The 24,011-nt window shown below is 40.6% G+C and overlaps 1 protein-coding gene across 7 annotated transcripts in view; it reads left to right on the plus strand.

The window, feature by feature from the left end:
• RARB (retinoic acid receptor beta) overlaps window positions 1-24,011 on the plus strand; it is a 331,581-nt gene that overhangs the window by 245,355 nt on the left and 62,215 nt on the right. For all 7 annotated transcript variants that reach the window (XM_040550265.1, XM_040550267.1, XM_040550266.1 and 4 more), the window contains one exon: window positions 18,207-18,355. In XM_040550265.1, the coding sequence (XP_040406199.1) occupies window positions 18,207-18,355 (149 nt within the window). The remainder of the gene's footprint in view (window positions 1-18,206; window positions 18,356-24,011) is intronic.

Raw genomic sequence — 24,011 nt, forward strand, 5'->3', positions numbered from 1 at the left:
CGTAATCTTAGCTGTTCCTTTCAATTGTAATCGGTAAACAACTTCCAGCAAAAAAAAATCTGGATTTTAAATTGCCTTTTTAAAAGTAATCTCATGTTTGGGATTTTATTAATCCGACGTTGTATGAGCAAATGTGTTTCAAAAGTTAAGAATGTCAGAAACAGTAGCCTGAAGTTGGCATCCTAAATCTACATTTCATGGCTTCGTTTCCAAAAATGCTGAGCATCTGAGAGCTTCCTCAGCACTTTTAAAAACAAGCCACGTATTGAAAAGGCCAGATATTGTTTAGAACTTTCATTTAATATTAAAAATTTTAAAGGATTTTCCCATTTCACCTTAACTACACGGAAAAGCAATTAGATGACAGAGTTCACAGCACTGAGTGGAAATGGAGACACTTGCATGACAAAGCAGGACTTATTTTTAACTGCATATCACTCTTTTTCTATGAATTTACAAGTTTTTATAATTTGAGTTTGCAGAATTCAAGATATAAACCACAAGCCTATTTTTTTTCCATGCGTTTTGTCTGATCTGTTATTTCTCTGCTCTGTTTGCTTCCTTGCATGTGAGCGGACTTTTTCTCAGACAATTTCAAACTTGTCCTCCTGGTGTAGGTTTTAATAGCTAGCTTGTCTTCTTCGTACTCACGCTCGTCATTTTCAGCGGCTCTGGATTGCTTTCCCAGTGGCAGTGAATTAACGTGGCTGTGCTTGCTGCACATTTTGTTTATTTTGGGGAGGGGGGGGGGGACTCTCGCTTCCTTCAGTTCATTTCAGCGATCTGAATAGGAGCGGGGAGCCTCCATCATGTGACGGGGCAGCTCACGGCAGATCACCAGCATGGGGTCCCTCTGTGAGAACTTCTGTTGTACATGACGATCTGATAAGGATATCATGTGGTTTCGGAACACATTCCCACAATGTTAACTTCTTTGTCTCTTTATTTGGGAGTAGGCAGGAGAAAACTTAACAAACTAATGCCAGCCCTTATGCAACTGACCCCACTTGCTTTTAGCATTCTGTTTGAGTTTTACAGCTTCTTCAAATACTTTTGTTGAGAGATGGAAATATAATCCAGCAAGTCTGTGTAAAGAATTCTAGACACAGAGTATATAATATACCTTCTGTTCCCCTTGGACAAGGTGATTTTTCTTTCCCCTGCTTATACCATATATAAACTGAATATTATAAAACTATGTAAGCTAAATATATACACGCAGGCGACACATGTATGGGTTTAATAGGTTAAAGCTTGAGTGAGTATTTATAAATTCTCAAAGTGCTCTGGATCTTCACCGCTAAGGACATGGTGTTAAAGTCCATCCATAGTTTGGAGGGATTTCCGTTTCGTGCACTTTCAGTGACTTACATTTTACCCTGTAAGTGCATCCCCTAAGATAAAGAGCAGAGAAATGTCTCACAACAAAGACCTTCCTTTAGCACCGCTGAGTTTCATTTAGTGATTTGGAGGATCTCTTTCCACTGAACCATAATACTTTTCTCTAGGCTCACATTGTATTTTTAGCAAGGATCTTTGAACAATAAAAAGACAAATTAAGTGTATCTTTGTCTTGTAGAGCCTTATCTATTGAAGCACTTGAATGCACTCAGCCCTCCACCCTTGGTTTTAATAGGAGTTTCAGACACAAGAGTGCTTGTATGACTAAGCCTTTAACATATTTATGTACCACTACTTCAATGAAATACCAGTAAAAGCTGTTGCTGTTTTGCTGTGATTGTTCAGCACAAGGAACAGCCAACATTGCTTTTTGTCTTTGAGAAAAAGTAAGGATTATTGTCCTTTCAAGCCATATAGCAGCGATGTGGAGCAACTGACCGAGTTGCCTGGTGTTGCACCAACCAGAGACGACTGCTGCAGTTGGATCCAACACAGATTGCCTTCGGTAGGTGCTTCAGTGCTGGAGAGCCATTTGTGTCCATAATACCCAAAGAGTGGAAGGAATGGTTCATTCAGGCGAAGAAAAAAAAAAAGTCAGTGAAATGAAACAAAAAATCTATTAAATCATGTCATTTTTTAAATATAAATGCAGTTTGTGGTGAAACATGTAATCCTGAGATGGCCATTCCAGTGATCCTCCGGAGCAGGGCATTTTGTTACTTCTCAGCCACCTGGCTGGTGGCACAGAGCCCATCCCAGAGGGAGCTCTCTTTGCCTGCAAGGCAGTATTGGCCTTTCTTGTCCTCTTCCAGTCTTGTCCCAAAATCTCTCCTTTGCCAGCCGGTGGCTGAAGTGAAGAGCATTTGCAGGTCCCTGCATGATAAGTGGATATATTGGGGGCTGAGTTGTTTGAGACATTTCATTTGTTCACAAAAACCAATGTCAGAGAGAGGTGTCTGGGCACCCGCAGCCCTACGAGGCCTCTCTGGTGCCTCAGGCACGGTGCCTGTCCTGCCAGGCCCCGCTGCCCTGGGCCCTCTCCTCCTCCCCAGCCCCGCTCATTTAGTCCTCGCCTTGTACCAGAAGAGCCACAGGGAAGACCAACTTTGCCTGTCTTGCCAAGACTGAACATTCACTCGCACAGGAAGGAAGAGGACTTGGAAAACTGTGTAACAGTGCCATCTGGTGATACCTGCCCAAACCTTTCCGTTCCCGAGCGCGGCGTTTGATCGAAGACGGATGCTTTCCCTAGGCCTCCAGCCCGGACAGGGAGGAACGCCTGCGTGCCCCACAGCTTGTCTCTTTGTTTTTTGCACAACTCCCTCTGTTAACCTAATCGAAGATGCTATCTTCCCTACAAACCTTCCCTTCCTAGCAGAGAGCACTAATCCATCAATCTGCATTTTTGGCTTGGGGCACGAGTCAAAGGACTGGCTAAAAACGTCATGCACGTGTTAGCTTTTTTGTTGTTAAGATCAGGTCCTTAGGGGTTTTGTTTGTTTGCTTTTAAAGAGTTATTCGTACTTCTGTCTCTCCACCTCTAACTTGAGGAGACTTTTTTTTTTTTTTTCCACCCCGTCTTTCAGAGTAGTCCTTTGCATTGCTTTGTTGTTCGGGTTTGCTTCTTTCATTCATTTGTGGAAGAAATTTTATTAATTACTGGGTTGGTGTGTGTCAGATCCTCCTTAGTGGCTGGCTGGGAAGCCTTGGAGACCTGTCTTTGTTAAAGATAGCTCAGTTTTCACCCCACACTTCGAACACCAAGATACAAAACGCAGAACAAATCTTGGCAACGACAAACGCTATGTCTTTAAGACGTTTGTGCAAAGTATCTTTGGTGAGGGGGGTGAATGGAAGAATAGACTTTCCTCAAATCCTCATCTCCTGGTGAAGCTCAGCCTTCCTTTCTCCATCTCGAGAGCACATTCCAGTTGTGCTTTGCTAGCTGCACACACGGTCACAGGCTATGCGGGTGAGGTATGTGAGCTGCTCATCTTTCTGCGTTTCGCCTGTATTGCTGCATTCGCTTCTCTGGGACCAGGGCATTATCTTTCTTAAGTTTTGCAGCGAAGCTGTCAGCTGATTGCAAGAAGTCTGAGCTGACTCACATCCTTCTCTGTTTTTTTCCTTATCCAAATCCTTTCCTTTCCCTGTGTTGTGGATAGATACTGCAACAGTTTGTGGATGAAGCACGAGCTACGTGTCGGGAAGAACTGTATGTCTGGATGTAGTTTGAGAAAATAGCTTTTCCCCTGCCTGTGAAATGGAGCCCAGTGTGAACGCTGCAACTGCTCAAAGTAGCTTTTTTCACCTTTGCTAAAATGTGAAAGCAGAGCTTAATTACAGCATGTTACACTGATACTGCCCAGTAATACCGTGTTTGTTATGCTTCTGCTATCCTTAATTTCTGTGCAGAGCAAGAAAGCACTCTGACAAAAAGAGGTGAGGAAGGAGTGATGCAATTAAATAAGATTAAATCAGAGTATCAGTTTCCCTGGAACACATATTTATTTGGCTCCTCACCAGCCGTCTTTTACCCCATTTTTCAAAGAAACACATATTTTCACATGATAACTCTATTTGAAATATTAATGCTTGCAGGACTGCATTACCTTTGTTTGTTCATCAAAGTCCATTACTATGAGAAGGCTGCTGTTCCTTAGGCTGTTTCAGCTTCAAAAGAATTTTAGGGCCTGGTCTATTGGAAAGCTTGGGGGTATAATTAGTGAAAATGGAAATAGATGCAAGAGAAATTTAGTTCCTGATGTTTTAATTTAGTGTAGTACTGCCATGTGTTGTTGAAGAGGATTCTTAAAGGCAAACATAATTATTTCATTATGGTCTTCAGAATGCTTTCATTGGTCTTAATGACAAGAAGCTGCATAAGGAGTCATACATTTTAATTAGACCTTCTTATATTTACATCAGATAAATAACAAATAATTGATGAAAAACAAGTCTTCTGAATGGATGATTTCACACAGAGCTCTGGTTACAGTTTAATGATGAAACATTTCTCTTATTGCTTTGCATTTTAATTATCCAGAATTATTACTCTAGCAGAGATCTCAAAATACTGTTATTTACATGCATTTCATTAGATTCACGACTAATTTATATGAATCTGAAGCTAAAAGGTGTTTTCCTATGTAAATCACTTACAATCAATTTCCAGCTTTATTAATTTCATTTTGTTTTCATTTCTTACATTTTGATAGCTTTTTGTGTCTCTGTTAGTCTCTTCAGTAAAAGCTAGTGGGAAGATGAATCAGACCATTTGATATATCTTCAGTTCCCTACACAGGATCAAGCCCTGCCATCATTAGCAACCCAAACTCCTTTAGAGGTCAAGTGATTGTGACATTGTAGGCCTTATCATGGAATTTTCTACGGAAAAAAATGGTGCCTCTGTCTCGTCACTTAGTTGAAAGTTGTATTCTTAAATTGCTTCAATTTGTTTTGAAAATCTTGCCAGTGCCCCGTTATAATTGTGTGTATGCTTGCAGGTGCATTTACAATACCCATATGCTTTCTTTTCTTTACCCCCTGTGTCCAACGCTTTATAATACCAGGAAAAACGATTTTTAGAGTTTTGCTGCTTGCAAGAGTCTCTCATGTTTGTATGCTCTCCAACATTTCATTTTTGTAACAAAACATATTTCACATGATTCATTCCTGAGAGTATACTGAACACTAATTGTTGTTATTGATTTTAAATTTTGCAACCATTCCAAGTAAGCCAGATGAGTGGCAGATAAAGAGTAATAATCCATGGAGTTCTGGAAGTGTTTCATGTTTGTCTGTAGTACTTTATGTGATCAATAGTAACTGCCCCATTGAAACTAACTGCTGTATCAAATAACAGTAAATCAAATGAATGTGCTTACAGATTATTTATTGAAAGCTTTAATTGTTCACTGGGGCCCTGCTTATCTGAGGAAACAATACAACTTAGTGATCAGACAAACTGGTTTGCAAATGCCGCGAATGCCATGAAACAGCGGGGTGTCCCCTCTGCCTGGGCGATGGGGGAGTTCTCCGCAACGTGCCCGTGTCCTTGCTGGGGCTGCCCATACGCTGTGACTGCCCGTAGTGCTTGGTCCCAGGGTAAATTGGCCAGAGAGAAGTTTTTCAAAGAGCCTCTCTCGGTTTCACAGTTTACTCTTTGTAGTAGTAGTAGTAGTAGTAAGCTCCTTGGATGACATATCTGGTAGGTTAATGTGTGGAAAAAGCACCAGTAATTTCCCTGAATTTCCAAGAGATATGTGTGTAATGAGAGACTATACGAGATCCGGGCGGAGAAAAGGAAGTGAAGAAAAAGCACACTGAACTTACACTGTGAATGATTTCTAACTAACAACCCTGTGCTGTACTAACAGTGTACTAATCCCTTAAAATGGCTGCTCTGCCTTGTCACAGTTACTCCATGAATTACTAGTGCCGTAGGTCAGAGGTTTTCTGGACCTTAAAGCGAAATAGATAGTCTTACAGACAGTTTCACCGCTGTCCTCAATTTTTTGAGTAGCCTTGGTGTATTGTCAATTATGTTTTGCTGTGGCTTCAGAAATATTTCAGTGTCAGCTGGGACCTAAAGCTGTCCTTCAGCAAATTCGGGAAGGTGGCACTGAAAGAATTTACACTTAGTAACGTGTCTTTCCAACTGTGACAACTGAAAAGCGTTTGTACAAATAAGCTTCATTTCTACACAAAATGGTGGCCCAAATCTCTCAAATATGGCAAGAAAAGTTTTTTCCATAAATAATGCATATTTTGTGAAACATGCTTATATGCATATGTATTATATCAGATAATCATATTATAGACATTGCAAAATGATTAAACCACAGTCATCAAAGATCTTCTAGAACTGAATCTCACTTGAAAAAAATAATTTCCCTTTTTCAAAACATAAGCTTTGCCTTAAGTTTCTTGGGACTTCAGGTGTTGAATTTGTTACTAGATCAGGACTGAATGCTGCTTGTCCAGCTCTTTGGAGTATTTCCTCTTTTGAAATATTTCCTTTATGTCATATTCTGTATAAAGTGCGGTTGACATCTTCCTTGTTTGTATGGCTGGAATAGTGCTGTAAAACATGAGCAGGGTAGCTGGGTAAAAAAAAAAAAACAAAGTAGTTGTTGAATAAGAAACACCAGCTGACTAGGAAATACTGCTAGCACGTATCTGTTTGTCTGCAGTACAGTGTGTGCACATTTTTTTCTCTTCCAAGTGAGAATCGTACTGACAGATGACATAGAGATAAAATTATGAGCATTCATCACTCCGAGGGATTAACAGGAAAATCCACTGCAGGTAGAGAGTCAGAGAACAGTGTTGGAAAACGTGCTCTCCAGTCACGGTGCTCATCTTGTCTCTAGTCTCTTGTGAATGCCTTCTTGTACTGATCTTTGGTCCTCTAGGCAGGGGGCAGAGATCTGCTCTTAGCCACAGCTGCAGCGTTGCTACTGCTTTGCTCTAGGACACCGAGCTTCTTCCCAGCTTTCTGTTCCTCCTGCACCTACTGAGAAAAGGGCGTAGTGATACTTGCCAGGTTAAGTGCACCAAGGGAAAGTAAATTGCACCCATAAACATCTAAAGAGATAGATATAAAATATTACGTAGGCACAGTGACAAGGATGTCGATTTACAAAACGAAATCTGGTGCTTAGGTTTTCATGGTATCTTCCCTACTACGTTACCATCTTTTGTCTAGCAGGTATTCAGTTCAGAAATACTGCAATTCCGTTCAGGCAAGCATTGCAGCTCGATAAACTGTGTATTTTATTTGCACATCCCTCAAAGGATACTGGTGGTTCTCAGTTTTTAAATATCCCCTGTGAACTCAGATTTCTTAACGTCAGCATGGGAAATGTTGAGGTGTGCTGCTCCTAGGAGTGCTCCGACCTCATCTGGCACGTTGAAGGGACAAAGGAGAAGAGAGTTTGGCCCTGTTTTGGTCTCAGATGCCGTGTGTGTATGTGCGCTCGAGGATGTCAGAAAGGTTAAGATTTGGGCTGGCTGCCCTTCTTGTTGCAGATAAGCCCAAGTGATGAAAGCCGTTTTTTTACTGTTATTATGTCATGTCTAAATGGAAATAATGTATTGTTTTAATTAAACCCCCACAGCTGTAGCAGTGTAGCAATGTGGGTGTAATTAGGCTAGTGTTAAAAATAGTCTTATGCAGTCTTAACACTTACTAGGGAGGTGAGCTACACGAATGTAATACATCTGTACAAGCGCAGGAGCCCCAGAGATTCCCTGCAATGGTACTGGGGGCACGGGCGACGTTCCCTGGGACACGGGCTAGGTGTAGGAAGCTGCCTTTCCAAGAAGGTAGGAGGTTTTCCCTCCCGGTTTGCTGCCTTCTCCTCTGCAGGAGGCTGCTGCTCCACGGCAGGAGGAAATGCACGGCTCCATTTCGCAGCCCCGAGCCTTGCCAGCCTCAGCAAATGGCCCTGTTTTCGCAGAGGCATCGCCGGGAAGCCGGACACATGCTCTTCCCTCTGCTCTGCGGGAGGGTTGGTGAGCTCCAGCCCTAGAACGGGGTGGGGGAGGCTGTCTGGGGGTTGCTGGTTCAGCAGATTTCATTACTCAACGAAAAACATACCTCTGAGCGGCATGATGCCAAAAAAGTCTGCAGCGAGGGCCCTGGAGTGAGATCCCGAGCAATGAGATAAGCTTAACAATTGTCTGTTGCCTTGTAAAAAAAAGGCAAGTGACTGTGTGACAGGGGGCTGTCAAGGAAAATAAAGAGGAGGCCTCGTTTTCTAAGGAAATCAAAACTCAGAATTAGCAGAGCAATAAAAGCCTTCTAAAGTGAAAGCTGGAAACAATACATTTTTAATAAAATGGGCAGTTACTCTAATTGCTGAACCCCTACTGTTCAATTTCTTTTAGTGCCCTTATTCATTAAATTCAGCATACTTATACTTATTATTTACAGATGTATGCATTTCAACTTGTTTATAGAAACCATGCTTTGGAGAGAGCAGTGGCTGGTATAATACTAATTTGTAAGTGTTTATTGCTGCCTATAATATGCAGTTTTTAAAACAATTAAAAATAGCGTTTGAGCTCATCATTGGAGTCAACCCCAAACTGCCCATGAAAATTGAAATATCAGTACTGTGTCTATGTGCCTTAAAGGTTGCAGGCTGTTTGCAGTGGATTGATAACATACCCATTAAAGAAGAATTTACCTGTTCTTAAAGACTTTAAGCTCAGTGGTCCAGCTTCTACATATTATTCTAATGTAACCCATTTAAACATATGTGATGGAGTTCATAATTGCCCTTGTAAATGGGAATAGAAAGGAGGGTATATAAATCAATTAGTGCTATCCAGCAGTGTGGCTGTAATACAAATTAATTGGCATGATAGGCATTTTAACTGCTCCTGTACTTACTTGAAGTAGTTTTGATCGCTGAATTGGCTGTTGTTGAGCCACTCTATTAATTTTAAGATCTAAAAATACCTAAAGATGAAGATGTCCTGAATTAATGGTCCTAAAGTTTGAGAAATAAAATTACATGTAAAACACTGCGTAGCCAGGCAGTTTTAGTGTGTTTCCAAATAGAGCACAACAGTTTCATTTTGTCCATGTGGTGCTGAACAACTGTATAATAGTAGTACATGATTAAAGATATGAAAACACTCATTTTCTTGCTGGATTCAAGCCGCAGCAAAAAGTCATGATAAATAGTGTCATAAGAACATGCTGAATACATAGGAAATAAAAAAAATAAAAAATTGGCAGACATAGTAGTACTGAAAACTACTACCAACTTGAGTAGGAGACTAGTTTTGAAGAATAAAATCATTCCTTCATTCCTTTAGTATAATACTCGGGATTATTCTGTTTGGATGCTTGAAAAGATTTGAAGATAAAAGAAAAGCACTCAAAAGTACAGTAAAACATTTAATAAATATAAATGGAGACTTTATGACTTAGTGAAATATCTGAATGTGTATGGTGATTACAGTAACAATGTCGTTATCCTTGCAATTTTTATTTAGTACTGAAGAGACTCAATCTGAGTTTTCTCCCAGTTATATGTTTACAAATCAAGGGTCTTTTTTGGAATTGGTGGAGTCATAAAACAGATCTGAAAATAGAATCGCACCTCTTTCATTTTTAAATGTTTTGTCCCTCACGTGACTTTTTTCTTATTAGCGATCCCATGGGGAAAGCGTGCTGAATTTGTGACACCACGGTAGTGTCAGCAGGCCACAGAAATAGGCTCAGTTTTCATAAATAAAGAATAAAGAGGCTGGAGTCCTCATCCTCTGTAAACTGGTGTGGCTGCTTTGCCTGTGCCACTTTGCTCCGGATGAGGATCTGACCTTGGAAATTCACTGGCAAAACAAACAGGGCTTGAATTGTAAGAAAACTTCTTTTTCAAAGGAAAATCTACATTCACACAAATGGTAGCATGATATTCTTTGATAAAGAAGATCCTATTTTTCAGTTTTGCAGTCATATGAAAATTTCACTCAAGATGGATGGAGTTTTGCATGGTAGTGGCCAGGCAGAAAATCACCGACCTGAAAAAAACACGGAGCTAGCATCGTTCGGATGTTTTTCTTCAGTTTTCCATACGATTTATTTTTTTCATGTAACATGTTTTCCTTTTCACTTTGAAGGTAGGCTCCTAATACAAAGTGATGAGCCGCTGCCCTGCAAACTCTGCCCTGCCTGCCAAACCCTCCGGCCATCCTGCCTGTACACTTACTTTCAGCCCAGCTCCCTCAGAAACACCTCGCGTTGTCTGCCTGACCATTTATTTAGCGAAAGACGCTCCTGCTCTCAGTTTCTAGCGCATCATTAAGTCTGTCCTGAGAGTAACACCGGTATAACCAGACGCAGTTCTCGTCTCTAACACAATTAATCACGGCAAGCTTCCACCTTCCACATTTGCTCAAGTGTAAATGTGTCTCTCTAGCTACTCATACGCATAAACCCAAATGTAGAACCGCTGTGCTGATACAAATGCTAACAAACCCAGCCCCCCAAACAGTATCGTTTTCTTTGAAAAGGTCAGGCGTACATAAATCTCCTGCATTGGTCATACGCACTTCTCCAGGTTTTTTTAGTGGATCTGGGGCTTAAGAGCCAGGCATTGCAAACCAGGGAGCTCTGGAGTAGATGTCACTCCTCTGAGTATTTGACTCAGACTTGGTTTTGGTGATGTCCAGATCAGATGTTCTCAATATGTAAGACAGCTTTCTTAACTGCTATCCTGGTAGATTCAGGCTTCCATCTTGGTGGTATGTGAGTCTCCAGTGGCTTGGGCAGTATAGCCATGTGTAGAGATTTTTGTGGCGGTTTCTAGCCTTGCTTATGCTTGTGTGGGACGCAGCACCCATGAGCATGGGTGTTGCTCAGTCACCTTCAGGAGAGGAGTCAGGCTAAGGGCACAGACAAACACAGGAGGTGCCATCTGAACATCAAGAAACACTTACTAAGAGGGTGACTGAGCAATGGAGCAGGTTGTCCAGAGAGGTTGCAATGTCTCCCTCTTTGGAGATACTCCAAAGCCATCTGGACATGGTCCTGTGCAACCTGCTCGAGGTGGTGCTGCTTGAGCAGGAGGGTGGCCCAGATGGCTTCAGAGGCCCCTTCCTACCTCAGCCATGCTGATTCTCTAAGGACAGGCTGATTGTCTGTTGGGACATTCCTGTCTAAATGATTGTATGGTGGGGTGGTTTTGTAGAAAGTCAGTTATTAGCTGGCTGTAGAAATCAGAAGTAGATGAGCCTTCCAGCAGTCTTTCCGAGTCTCCTGCCATCAGCAGTGATGGCTCTTGAGGACAAGAGGCACCTAACCTTGGCCCGTTTTGCAGCTGGCTGCTGAGTGGGATGCGTGCCTAGACCTGCTAAGTGGGGGATGCTTCAGAACATCCATGTTAGAGGTACTGAGCACAGATTTAATCAAGTTCCCTGCTCTGTCATGTATCCCATGTGTAACTTGGGGCAAGACCTAAGGCTATGTTTTCTAGACAGTGCTAGAGCTACGGTTAGTTAGGTTCTTGTTTGCTGTTGACAATCCCAGTTGGGTCCTGCCTGCATTTTCTAGGAACTTAAGACCTAGGCTAATCAAGCTCTTAGGCTGTCAGTGCTTCTGCTTCCCATCTCCAAAGTAAGAAGAATAGCCCTTCCCTTATCTCACTTGGGTGTTATGAAGATAAAAATACGAGTGCTCGTGGGATATTCAAGTACTGGAGTAGCAGAGACCGTGCTCGCAGATCAGATAGGTAGAACAGAGCAGGGTCTTTGCCGCTAAATATGGCAGGGTCAGAGCACTGCGGACCGTGCTGCGTGCCTGTGAGTGCATGGCAGGGGCAGTGGGGCCCGAGGAGAGTCGTTCAGAGGGGCAGGAACCTGTGATCTGGGCAGGAATGTCGCTTGGGAAGACGTGCTGGCAGGTGGGCCCCCTTCAGCCTGTTAATGAACGGCACTGTAAAGTCAGGTTAACGCAATTTGCATGCTTAACAAATGGATTAATTAAGAGACCAGACTGTTTTTGGTGTAACAGAAAAGGATATTGCAAAAAAAAAACCACCCACTGGGCAACCAAGAGAGGATATTTGTGGGAATAATGAATCTGTGCTGTGAGTGAAAAAGTCAGTAAGCTGCTGAGGAACAGAAGTAGTGTTAGACTAGAGCAAAAGGATAAACAAATGATAGATGCTGGTGGCTTCTAATTTACAGCAAACAAATCTGGATAGCTCTGCTATCTGTGCTGGTAGTAAGATGTTGAATATTCATGTTCTGGCCTTTATCACCTGATAGGAACAAAGGCATCAGCGGGCTGTACTGTTGTCATATGGCTGAGGCCAGTATCCGCTGACTCCTCTTACTTTTGTTACGTGACTCTGCTGGTTAACATTACACATTTGCAACTGAAACCTGGCAATTTTGTTGATGAAAGGCATGAAGGAATATGATGCATCTCACTCCCAGCTCTGAACTGGAGGAGATGCAGTAGAGGGGCATGAACACTTCTTCTGGCACTCAAGTTTGTAAATATGACTTTGCATACATGCAGCAAATGCATTTGCTGAATCGAAAGAAACTGCTTTTTTAGACTCCTCCTTGGAAGTTACTCTGCATTTTAGCACTGAAATGCTAAAATAGTTCAAATGAAAGCGTTCCGAGGACCTGCTTTGCAAGTAATGACTCCCCTCAAGGTTATGGATGCTTTTCAAGGTTCATTCTTTCAAACATCTTTTGACTTGGCAAGATCACCATCATCCTATTATTTGCATTGGAGTAGCACTTGAAGGTCCTGCAGCGCTGGTTACCATACAGCTTATTCTGAGACCCTGCCCAAAATAGCCTACAGTCTAAACACACAAGATGCAAAATGGCTGGAGAAAGGCAATCCTGATCCTACATGCATCATCAGTGGAGCAGTGACCAAGTGATGGCCTGGCACAAAACAGCCTGGTCTAAATGCACAAGATGCAGAAGGAAGCGTAGGGGGAAGAAAATACTTTCTTGGTTGTATGTGTGTCTTAGGTGGAGCACGGCCAAATTTGTAGTTAGAGCTTCATTAGGGTAAGAATATCAGAGCAAAGTGTGTGCTTAACTACTTCTTCTGCTCGCGAGGCAGAGGACAGAGTTCAGCAGGCCCACTCTTCTCCCAGCTGTGGCTGGACAGAAGCCAGCTGTCCATATTGCTTTTTTTTTTACTGACAAAAGTCCTAACAGCAAAAGCACTTCAGCTTTAGAGACTTCTGCCAAGTATCAGGGCTTGCACCTTGTCTGAGATAGCTGTTGGCAGCAGGAGCCTGTGCCATAGGCATGGCTCTGAAAATGACCTCGGCCGAGGCACCTTCGAGGCGACCTTGTGTGCAGTTTGTCCATTAGTAAGGGCATGCAGCTTGGACTTCTGATCTCCTTAACCTCTACTTCGTGTAAGTTTTGTTGTTTTTGAAATCGTGCTGTAGGAATCCCAAACTGTGCGCAGTAAAAGTCTGTGGGACACTCTTTAAGCTTTTCAGGTAACAGAAAGAGATCATTTGGGATTGGGCACCCCCAAGTATAAGCCAGATCATAAAGCGTAGTTTTTTGATGTTCCTGTTGAAAAAGTCCCGTTTTCATAGTAAAAGCAAACCTGAAGACATAGAGGGTTGATTTTGGGTTTGTGTTTGGTTTTTTGTTTGTTTGTTTTTGTTTTCAAGGCCAAATCATGCTTTTTTTTCTTTTAAGACCTAGACAGTCTTGTAGAGTTGAACTATAGCTTGATTAAAATTAAAGCTGGAAAAATTGTAATGAGGAATTAAACACAATAACTTACGTAACACCATGGTCTTAAGACAGATGTGTGCAGCTAGCGGGACAGGAGTGTTAAAAAGGTAACACTAAAATGGAGGACATATTTTCACAAGTACTTCTGAAAATCCCGATAGCAATACTCAATCTGGAGCTATCACGGCAGCCTGTGTTTTAATCCAGGTATGCTGTGCTCATGCTAACAAAAAACATTCCTTCCTCCACCTCAATACATACCCAGCCCTGTGAGGAAAGGTTTTTGATAGCGGTTCGGATGTTACAGTTCGGTAATTCAATGCAAGTTGATTAACATTTGGCGTGTTGTTTCCCCTGAGCCTTTTCCTCTTTCTTCCTGCCCTCAGCCCACTCAACCTCCGTGCAGCAAATCCGTCGTAAATCCTGGCGCAGAGTAGCGATCGAGCACGGAGATGTCAATAACTGAAATAGTATCCCGACTTCTTTGCTTTTGTCGTTATCTTTGAAAGGGAGAAAATCAGGGTCTTCACGCAAAGCGAAGACTTTGTTTTTCGCCTTTTTGTTGTCTCTGATCCGCACCTGTTGTGTATATGGTAAAAATATCTGGGCCGTATAACCCAGCAACAGTCTGCAGCCAGAGCCATGTGTGACCGGGTCAAACACACACTCGCTGGAGGGTCATGGCCAGGTTACTAAGTCAAGGCTGGCAAGGCTCCACCATAATGTTTTCTTTCTCTCGCACTTTTTTTCCCCCTTGTCTGTCTTCCAAACAACAGTTAAAAAAAAAAAACAAAAAAAAAAAACTCGTAACAATGCAAACTATTTAAGCATGACAAATTCAAAGAGGTTTTTTATTAAAAAAAAAAAAAAAGAAAAAACGGGGCGGGGGTTGAGTCAACGATATTTTGGATTTAATTTTATAGTATAGTTTTATGTGGCACATGAAAGAGAGAAATTTGTATTGAAACAATTGAGACCCACTTTCCCAGTTCCTGGCTCTTTCCTGGAAGATGATTAAAAGCAGACTTTTTTTTCTAGACTAGACATAAAAATTAAATGATCTACAGTATATAGTTATTTTTTCAAATGTTTGGAGGCTTATAAATAACTTCTACAATCAAATGCACACATACAAGCAGCAGAGAATCTGGTTCTAATTACTTGTACTTTAGTTGAACTTTGGCGTTTCCTTTGACTTTCTGCCTAATGTATGTGAGCTGTGTGCCTTGCACTCCTGCAGTGAATTAATAAAAAAAAAAAAAAAAAAAAAAAAGGCAAAAAATCCAGACTCTTGTTGGTGCCAACAAAAATGAGGGTTAACAGAATGTTTTGACCAAATGCAACACTTTGCTATTCACCCTAATTAGCTGAAATTGCTGCTTCCCACCAGGGACCCTGAGCTCAGTATTCACAATTCCCTTGAGGCGATCCAGGAAATGCCATTTGCTTTACAACTTCTTATTCTTTTAAGACTCCACTGTCCAAAGTGTGCATTAACATACAAGCTTAATAATCTAGGTTCCTAGTGAAACGAAAGGCATTTCATAATGCCTGCTTCTAGCTGGTCACCAAGTGAAATACCTCTATCTGTCAACATGGTTTAGCTGGCAGTAAATTAGCTCTCACAAAGCACGCTGTGCTTTTCAAGATCTTATCTGCTACTTTATCTAACCTTTCGAAATATTTCAGACATCTTAGGAATTGTGAAATGACCTATTGTTTGAGGGTCCCTGTGTGCTTAAGCAGCATTCAGGTGTCCTGTGACTGCACCGAGGCTCTGTTTTCTCAGGTGAATCGTGTCACATCCCGCAAGACGAGACAGCAGGATGTTGAAAGGAGTTGCTTTGACTGAATTGTTCCCGAAATTTTAAGGTTACTTTAAAAATTCCTTCTTGGAAATGTCAGCTGTGCCCGCCCGCCCTGGTTTTTTTTAGCTTCCATACACAGGCCTGCATAGATGAGAACAGGTTCTGCTGTTGTTCTTCACCTGTGTGATACAAAAACAGGGCTTTAAACTCAGTAAGCTTGAATTGCAGTACATACATTTTCAAATAAGGAGTTTAAAAGGCTAAATCCAAGGAAGACTAGTGAGTCAGAAGCTGGGCTGGGAGTGTAGGGCTTGTCTAACCTGAGTTGGATCCTGCTCCAGAAAGCTCTCCACACACTTTGCCTATGAACGCAAGTTCCCAAACATGGTTTTCCTGCAAAAACTCAACCTCTAGACGGTTGTTCATCTGACACAACTATTACATAGAATAGATCAAGCTTTTCCAGTAGCATATATATCTGAGTGTTTTGGGGAAGGTGTTCTGGTTTGTACTGGCTTTTTTACTCGCGCATATCTTTTCGAATTGTCCAGAAAAAAATTAAATCTGTAGCGGCACCTTCAAATCTTCAGTTGCTGCCTACTCTTTCTTTCTTTCTTTATTAACTGAGCTGTTTGCTTAACCTCTTCTGAGTGTCCCAAGTTGCTGGTGCTTGGCCAGTGCTTGACAGACCTGTGTTGTACATATGGCTCGCGGTGTGAACACTGCTGTTGGATGCTGGTGCTTGTGTAGAATGAAATCCACAAAAATGCTGAAGTGTGTCAGCATTATTCCTCAAAGACTGCTTTTCCCAAACCGAAATCAGGGAAGGATTGCAGGAGTGCAGTTGTTTTATTGAATGACACAACCTTGTTTTCCCATGGGAAGCCTAAAAACTGCCTTTCAGACTGACTGGAGAGTTGAATGAGCTAATATGAAACACATTGTCTGCTGATATTAGAGTTTTAAAGCTAAAATTTTATCATTCCATAGACTGATTGGAAGCCCCTGTAATACTTGTGCTAGCATGAAATAATGCGCAGGCTGTTTGAGGCCTCTCAAGGGCATTTGATGAATCTAACTTTAATTTAGAAGTACTAATAGATTATTGATTTAAGCAGGATGACTGTGCAGAAATCAATAATGGAGCACTCTGTGTCTCTCTTAAATACCAAAAATTACTACTGAGAAGAAATGATCATTCTCTCTTCTTTCTTCATTAAGAAAAAACTTCATTAAAGTTTGCTCGGTTCAGTAGGAAGCTGTAGATATTTGGTTTGTCAAGGTTCAGCATATTTAATGCTGAAACAGTTAAGTATAGTTCTGGACATTGTTTTAAAATCACAATTTATTGAGCCATACGTTATTTTGCTTTTCTGTTCTTTCACGCAAACCTCATTATTGTTAGATATATAAGTAAGTTGTTCCTGTTGAAAAGATATTTCTTTGCTTAGAATCAGTGCCTTTAACGTTTCACTTCAGAATTTATTTTCTTCTAAAAAATGTGTCCTTGAAGTTGATAGTAGCTTAACCCAAGCGAAAATGGCAGAAATTGGCCCTTCTCTACCAAGTAATCAGGAGTTGTATCGTGCTCCGTGATCCCCTCTGTGAATTTTGTAGTACACGAGCTGACAATGAATCATGGCTTTAATACAAATGTATCATCTCAGTAATCTGAAAAATATCATGTACAGTAAATCTTGTCTAAGATTTTCCATTGAGTAATATTCTTTAGGGCCTGCTGTTAGTACTCTGGAGATTTAGCTCTGCTGATAGTGCCTAATATTTCTGGATAGATCTGAGTTCACAGATTCTGTCATTTCTGTATATCTGTTGAAAAGTTAGAGGGATTTATCTGAGAAGCAGCAGAACAGCTAGGTGAAACATGAAAATGTATTGCACATCTACAATAAATGTGAGGAATGATGACAGCATATCACCGAAAACTAATGCAGATGTTTTGAAAAGATCTAGTTCACATCTTATCTTGCATCGTAGAGCTTTCATGTCCTCTCACTGAAAGGGATGACTGGCTCTTCAGCAGGTTCAAAACAAATGACCATCCAGAAATATTAAGGCAATAAAGGACATGGGGTCATAATATCTAATAGCTTTTTCTCAGAGAGGTTTCCTGATGTTACAAATCCGAGGGTTGATAAGGAGGTGTTGCTGAGTTGTGCTACTTTTACTGATGGAAAAAAGAGAAGGCTTGTTCATGTAATTTTCACTTCAGTTCGTATTCTTTTGTCTCTTTACATATGTCCTGATGCATTTCCCCATCTTTTTGTGGCAGAATTGCACATTGAAAGTGTTACCTGTTGTAGATGAGGCAAAAGATGTAAGAGCTCTTCCAAGTCTAGGGGTAGATGGGAAACATGCATACCGCTAACGCTTTCCCATTAAAGGTTACGTCCAGTGTGCACACGTGGATCCCATGGAATTCCATAAATACTCTGTAATGCTGGCTAAAACCAGAATATGAGCCCAGATGAAGCTTTTGTGGTGTTTGGTAGCTGGATCATGATATTTTACCTCACAGCTAGTTTAAAATATGCTTCTGAGACTATAGCATGTATTCCTTTCACTATTTGCCCTTCTTTAGTTCCCCTCAAATTTTGCTGGGAAGGACAAGTGAACATGTATTCTACAAAGATAGATATGGGTTGGTTTGATAGTTTTAATACAGTAAATGATTGGTTATTTGAAATTAATTCATGAATCATTCATTTATATTTCTTTTTTCTTTTGTAGCAGTTGAAACTCAGAGCACCAGTTCTGAGGAACTTGTTCCGAGTCCTCCTTCACCACTTCCACCCCCTCGTGTTTACAAGCCCTGTTTTGTCTGTCAAGACAAATCATCTGGATATCACTATGGTGTCAGTGCTTGTGAGGGATGTAAGGTGAGTGCCATCATCTTTTTATAGTAACACATTTCATTTATGAGAGCGACTAGGCAGTGGAGTTTGGTGTGACTTGATTGTCTACAAAGACACCTGTGCTTTTCTTGTGTGAATGAATTCTGATACATGAGTAAAGCCAAGTAAATGATAATCATGCCTGGAATTATTGTCCTTCATAACTTCTGCCAAAGTATATCTTTCAGGGAATTCCATAGGTATTGACCAACATCAGAATGTGGTTGTATGTGCAGAGATAATCAAATAAAATGTGAAAATGCTTTGAGACTCTTCACTGTCCATTTTTAGGTATACCCTGAGAACTCACATGGTCATTGTCTGCTCTGAGCCTTGCTTTTTCTGTGGCAGAAGGACCTGATTATCTGGAAATTTTTGGCATAGTCTCTAACTAATTTCAAATCAAATTGGGAGTTTGAGGATTAGCAGGATGGTATTCATGAAATTTAATCTGGCAGGCTACAGTGCTGGCACATCTGCTAGCTACTTTCTAGTGCTATGATTGTCAGAGTATGAATGGACTATCCGTAGGATGCAGTAATACGATATGCAGTTCTAAAGTAAGAGAATGTATCTAAAGATGAGATACACATCAGAGAAGCAATGTCAACTAAACCATGTGTATATGGCAATAATTAAGGGTGCATACACAGTGAACAGCATGTGTGCAAGGAAGAAGGCAGTGCTAAAAATGCTAAAGAAAATATATAATAAGGCAGATGGTCTCATGGTTATCTTTATTAGTTACGGTAGCCTGATACAATGTTCTTTTCTAACGACTAGACAAAATATCTATGATTTTAATCCTTCAAATTAAAATACTTGTCTAATGCTTAGTGCAGCGAAGATCCTAATACGTGATGAAAAAGTGACAGGTGCTACATTTGTGTAAATAAAGTTACTAGAATTAATAAAAAGGAGTAAAGTATAAAATTAATAAAAAGTATTTTTCTGGTTTAGTTATATAAAATTTAATATCTTTCAGGTACTGTTAGGCATTTTTACTTTATCTTTTCTTCCTGCAACATCTTCCATGCCACTGGCCTTTTGTAGTGACATTAAATATCATGGTCCTGGCTTTGTGTCATTAGTCAAAAAGCTATAGGATTAGAATCTGTTTTCCCCTCTATTTTATAAACTCAAGATACTGAGGTAGTGCAAGTAACTATTGAAACTCACCTCTGTTTTAGAATCTCATTTTGGAAGCGAAGTTTTGCTTGGATATTATCATGTCTATATTTTTTTTCTTTTAGATGCCACAGAGCTATTGAAATATAAGTGTCTGTTAGGAAAATCTATGATAAGAATATGCTAGAGCTGATTTCATTAAATAGGAAATCTTGTCTCATTCTTTACTTGGATACTAACACACAAATGGTGGTGTCATTTGCTCGCCCACACACTCACTCTAAGCACAGACATAATTGCGGACTATGGCAGCAAGGTCACATGTTCCTAAGACTTCATTATTTTTGAAAAATATGCTAAAATATACTGTAGGGCTTTTATTGGCATACTGCAAAGCATTTTTGTAAATAATTAAAACAAGACTACACTTGTCAAAATACCTGAAGAAATCCATCTTGTAATGTGGTAGCTGCTATTCAACAACAAAAAGAAATTGTGTTCACTTATTTGCTAATTTGCAAGATGGGGCAATTCAGCACTTAGCAGTAGCTGCTGTTAAAAAAATAGAGAGAGAGGTGAATTGCCTGTAAAACCTGTCGCTCTATGAGAAACAACAGGATTCCAAATCTATAATGTGACTACTTGGGACTGGCAATATTTGGGTTAGTTGACACTAGCTCTTCAACAGGTTCGACTAGGATTTAATTAATTTATTCCACTGATTGAATCATCTTCCTTAGTGAGTGCCAGAAGCTGGCAAAGAACATGATGAGTCAACTAGTGGTACCTTGAGTGGACGGTCAGGTACTATGTTTGCTGTTGAGAGTTGTCTAAGCTTTCAGGTCAACAGAAATGATGTGCTGGATGACAGCAGACAGCAGTATGTGACCACAACACCAGAAATAGCCTCAGAAACCTCTTCACTGACAATTTGTTTTTCTGGTCCTTTATCTTTGCTCTACCCTTGCTCCTGTACCATAAGAAAGCTGCCACCTTTTACTCTCTTCCTAATCATCTAGGCTTCTGCCTCTACTCAAGGCTACTTTCACCGTCTGTTCCCACTATTAATTCTTTCTTCATGCTTCTCTTTCTCTTTCTATTCATACAAAATTTAGTCAGTTGCTTTGTGAGTTTAAATAAGCACTGAGCATTGAGCATAGCCGCCGGGGAAGTCTCATTTTCTGTGGATCTCTGCCTTTCAGTTGGTTAACCCTGCTTTATTAGGAAGTATGAGTTTCACTGAAGGCTTCTTGGTACGGTGTTGTAGTTTCATGCTGGTTCTCTGGTGAATAGGGAAAAATAATAAGAATTCATGTCGCAGCCTTTCTTCTCATTAAGAACCGCATATATTTATTTCTCTTTTACTTGAACAAACATTCTCTTATTTCTCTTTTACTTGAACACACGTTTCCAAGCAGTTTCAAAGAACTTAATCTTCTTGGAGATTGCTATATTTGCTGTTTCACTGCAGTTGGCTAAAATACGTTGGGATGGGGAGAGGCAACCTTGCTTATTATCATTGGGTTACAAAAAGTTCATTTCTTAAGAAACTAGACTAAAATATCATCCTAATCAAGTATTAATTCTCTTCCCCACCCCACCCCACCCCTGCCTTTTCTCTGATCTTGTTTCCATTTTCTCTTTCTTGACTCTTATTTCTCCCATTTCTCTCTGCGCCTGATTTGCTATCTGTTCTGTGATGCTAGACCTGAAATTCATTCATTTTTCCTCCTGCACTGGACCTACTTCTGTTCTGATATTCTTTTCTCAAGTCTTTTCCTTCTTTCTTTCTGACTTGTTTACCAATTCCTTCTAATTCATGGCAGTCTCTTTTCTCATGGGAAACACAAACAGAAAACTCTCCTCATCTCATATTTGTCTCTCTAATTAGGGCCCTATTCATTTGGTTTTTCTGTGCTGCCTCTCCCTTGGTTTTCTTTTAGTTCTCTGTCTCCTTCTCCTTTACCTTTCTGCCTTGAGCTCCAGTGAAACTGCCATCACGGTGGTCGTTAGCAGTATCCTTCTGGTGCAAAGGGACAGCTTTCTGTTCTTGAGGTTTAGGGTTGATTACTGCCTTTGATTCAGCAGGTTTTCCTTCTCTTGGCTTTCAGGGCTCTTTACATTCTCCTCCCACTTTGTTTACTGTTCATTTAATGTCCCCTTAAGTGTCTCTTTTATCTGTTTGCTGATGCTGTTCCCTGACGATCAGTTCTTCGGTTTTCTGTCTCAAAAGCATCAACTGCTGAACTATTTTGTAGTAGACCAATGGTCTGTCAGCCAAAAGCAATATTCTGCTAATAAAGGGTATGCTCTTAATGGTGACCCTTCCAGCCATGACCCCTTGGAGAGCTGTAATTGGCGATTATGATTTTGTGATGCTCCATTGGGGAACCACTGCACTGGAAATTTTTAAGTTCCCTCAATTGTCACCTGCCAGTGGATGATTTCCAGAGTTACTTCCAGCTCTGACTTCTCCCACTGCCATCTTTCCCAGGTGTGCCCTCTTGGTTGTCTGACCGCTATCTTGGACTCAGATTTTGGGAAGACAGAACTTTCCATCTCTCTCTCTGCAACAGCACCAAACTTTGGTAATCTCACGGCTTCCTGTTTTTCAGACATCATTTCTGACCTTCAGCACTGTAATTCACATGACATGTTGACCTTTTTGCCCCAGGATGTGCCTTCTTGCCTTCATTGACAGACCCTTGATGTGGTCTTCTCATGTGATGATTAGATTTCAGCTTGGTCTCTTCTCCACTTCTTTCTTGACCTTCTTACAGTCATCCTTGGACCTTATTGTTTTAGGAACCTGGGAGTAGCCTCCTAACCTCCTTTGCCAAATGCTTTCTCTTTTTATGTTTGTTAAACCCTACTTTTTAAAGTGATCCTTCTGTTTTACTCATGACCAGTCTTAAGTACTGTCTCCCACTAGAAAGACTGTTATGTGGCTTGTTTTGATAAACTAATCTTTTGAGTTTTTTGGGGGCTGGAGTATTTCATGGTATGTGCCTATGAGCCACAGTGGAAGTTCAGGAGCTGTCTAAATAACGTTAAGCTATCTCTTGTCTTCTAATTGTAGTATGTACATGCTGAAAATCTCATTTGCGATAATAGAGTTAGGGTGCCTGACTTCTTGCCTTCTGAATTTGAAAGTTTGACACATGTAAAAGGTTGAAATCCAAGAGTTTTTTCTCAATCTGGTCAGTCAAAATCAGCAGTAAGTTTTTTTATTATTATTATTTTTAATTTTAATTTTATTTATTTTAAACAGTTTTAAAAACAAAAAGTCTTGGCTTTTTTCATTTCTGGGTGTTATGCTGCAAAAGGCTGATGTACATTGTAGCCTGTCAATGGCTTTGTATATATTAGAATCTAAAAACCAAATTGATCTTCATGGTATCACTTGTATTCTATAAGAAAAATTCCAGAGGCAGCCTATCTTTTTATGTGTAAAATACAACACACATACAATGTTCAACTTATTTACAACTTTTCCATTTTGTAAACTGTGTGGCATTTCAAAGGCGGGTTTTGGAATTTACTTGTGTGTTTCATGACCTCAGTTAAAGACTTCTAAAATCTTCCTTTGCCTTTTTTTTTTTTATTATTATTTCCTTTCCAGTTTCTGGGTGTTGCTAGATAGCACGCAAACAAATTCCATACGAAAGAGAAGCTTGGATTTATCCAGCTGGTACAAGTGGTTACAGGGCTGTCACTGAAAGCTCAGCTCTTTGGGCCTGGCTTTTCTCGTCATTGTAGCCGGGTTTGCAGAAAGGGAGATTGAGTGTAGTGGGCTGGTTTCCCAAACAATGCCATCATTGTGCGGGCAATGAGGAGAAGCTGGTGTTCTGGCAGATTCAGCTGCCTCTTCAAGCCTTGTCCCTTGTTCTGGGCGTTTAAAAGATGGCATTCCTCTGCTGGCAACCCTGCCTGGATTCCTGGCTTGAATTCGGTGGGCAACAAAGATGCCCAGAGCAGTTTCAGAAGAGAAGACGGTGCAAAAGAGTAGTTTTACGGTCCAGCAGTTTTGTCTGAATGATCAAGGTGCCTCTCTGCCCATTGCTGATGCTAACGGACAAAAATGTAGAAAAATCTAATTCACTACAGAGTGATCCCAGATCGGCTTTTATCATAAAAGAATAGCTTTCCTTCCATCAGAATCTTCATATAAAACCACACCTACTGTGGGATCACTAAGATAAAAGGTAGCCACATTTAATACCTTTTCAGAGGTCTTCAGTTATAAAAATAATATGCCTACCTGTTTGACTTGTTCCTAACTCAAATACTTATTTTTTTAATTGCGAAGACTTCAAGCAGCTTGGAGAATAGCCATTGATAGAATGAACCTCAAAATTTAGGTCAATAATTCTGTAGGACTGACTCAAAAAAATATATATGTATGCACATAATAGAAGAAAAGCTATCCCATGAGCTCTTTGGTTAGGCACCCAAATAATAATCTGTGTTAATGATCTCAATGATGTCCTTCATGGTTATGTCCCTCCGGACA

The sequence above is a fragment of the Cygnus olor genome, chromosome 2, assembly GCF_009769625.2.
Source record: "Cygnus olor isolate bCygOlo1 chromosome 2, bCygOlo1.pri.v2, whole genome shotgun sequence".
NCBI lineage: Eukaryota > Metazoa > Chordata > Aves > Anseriformes > Anatidae > Cygnus > Cygnus olor.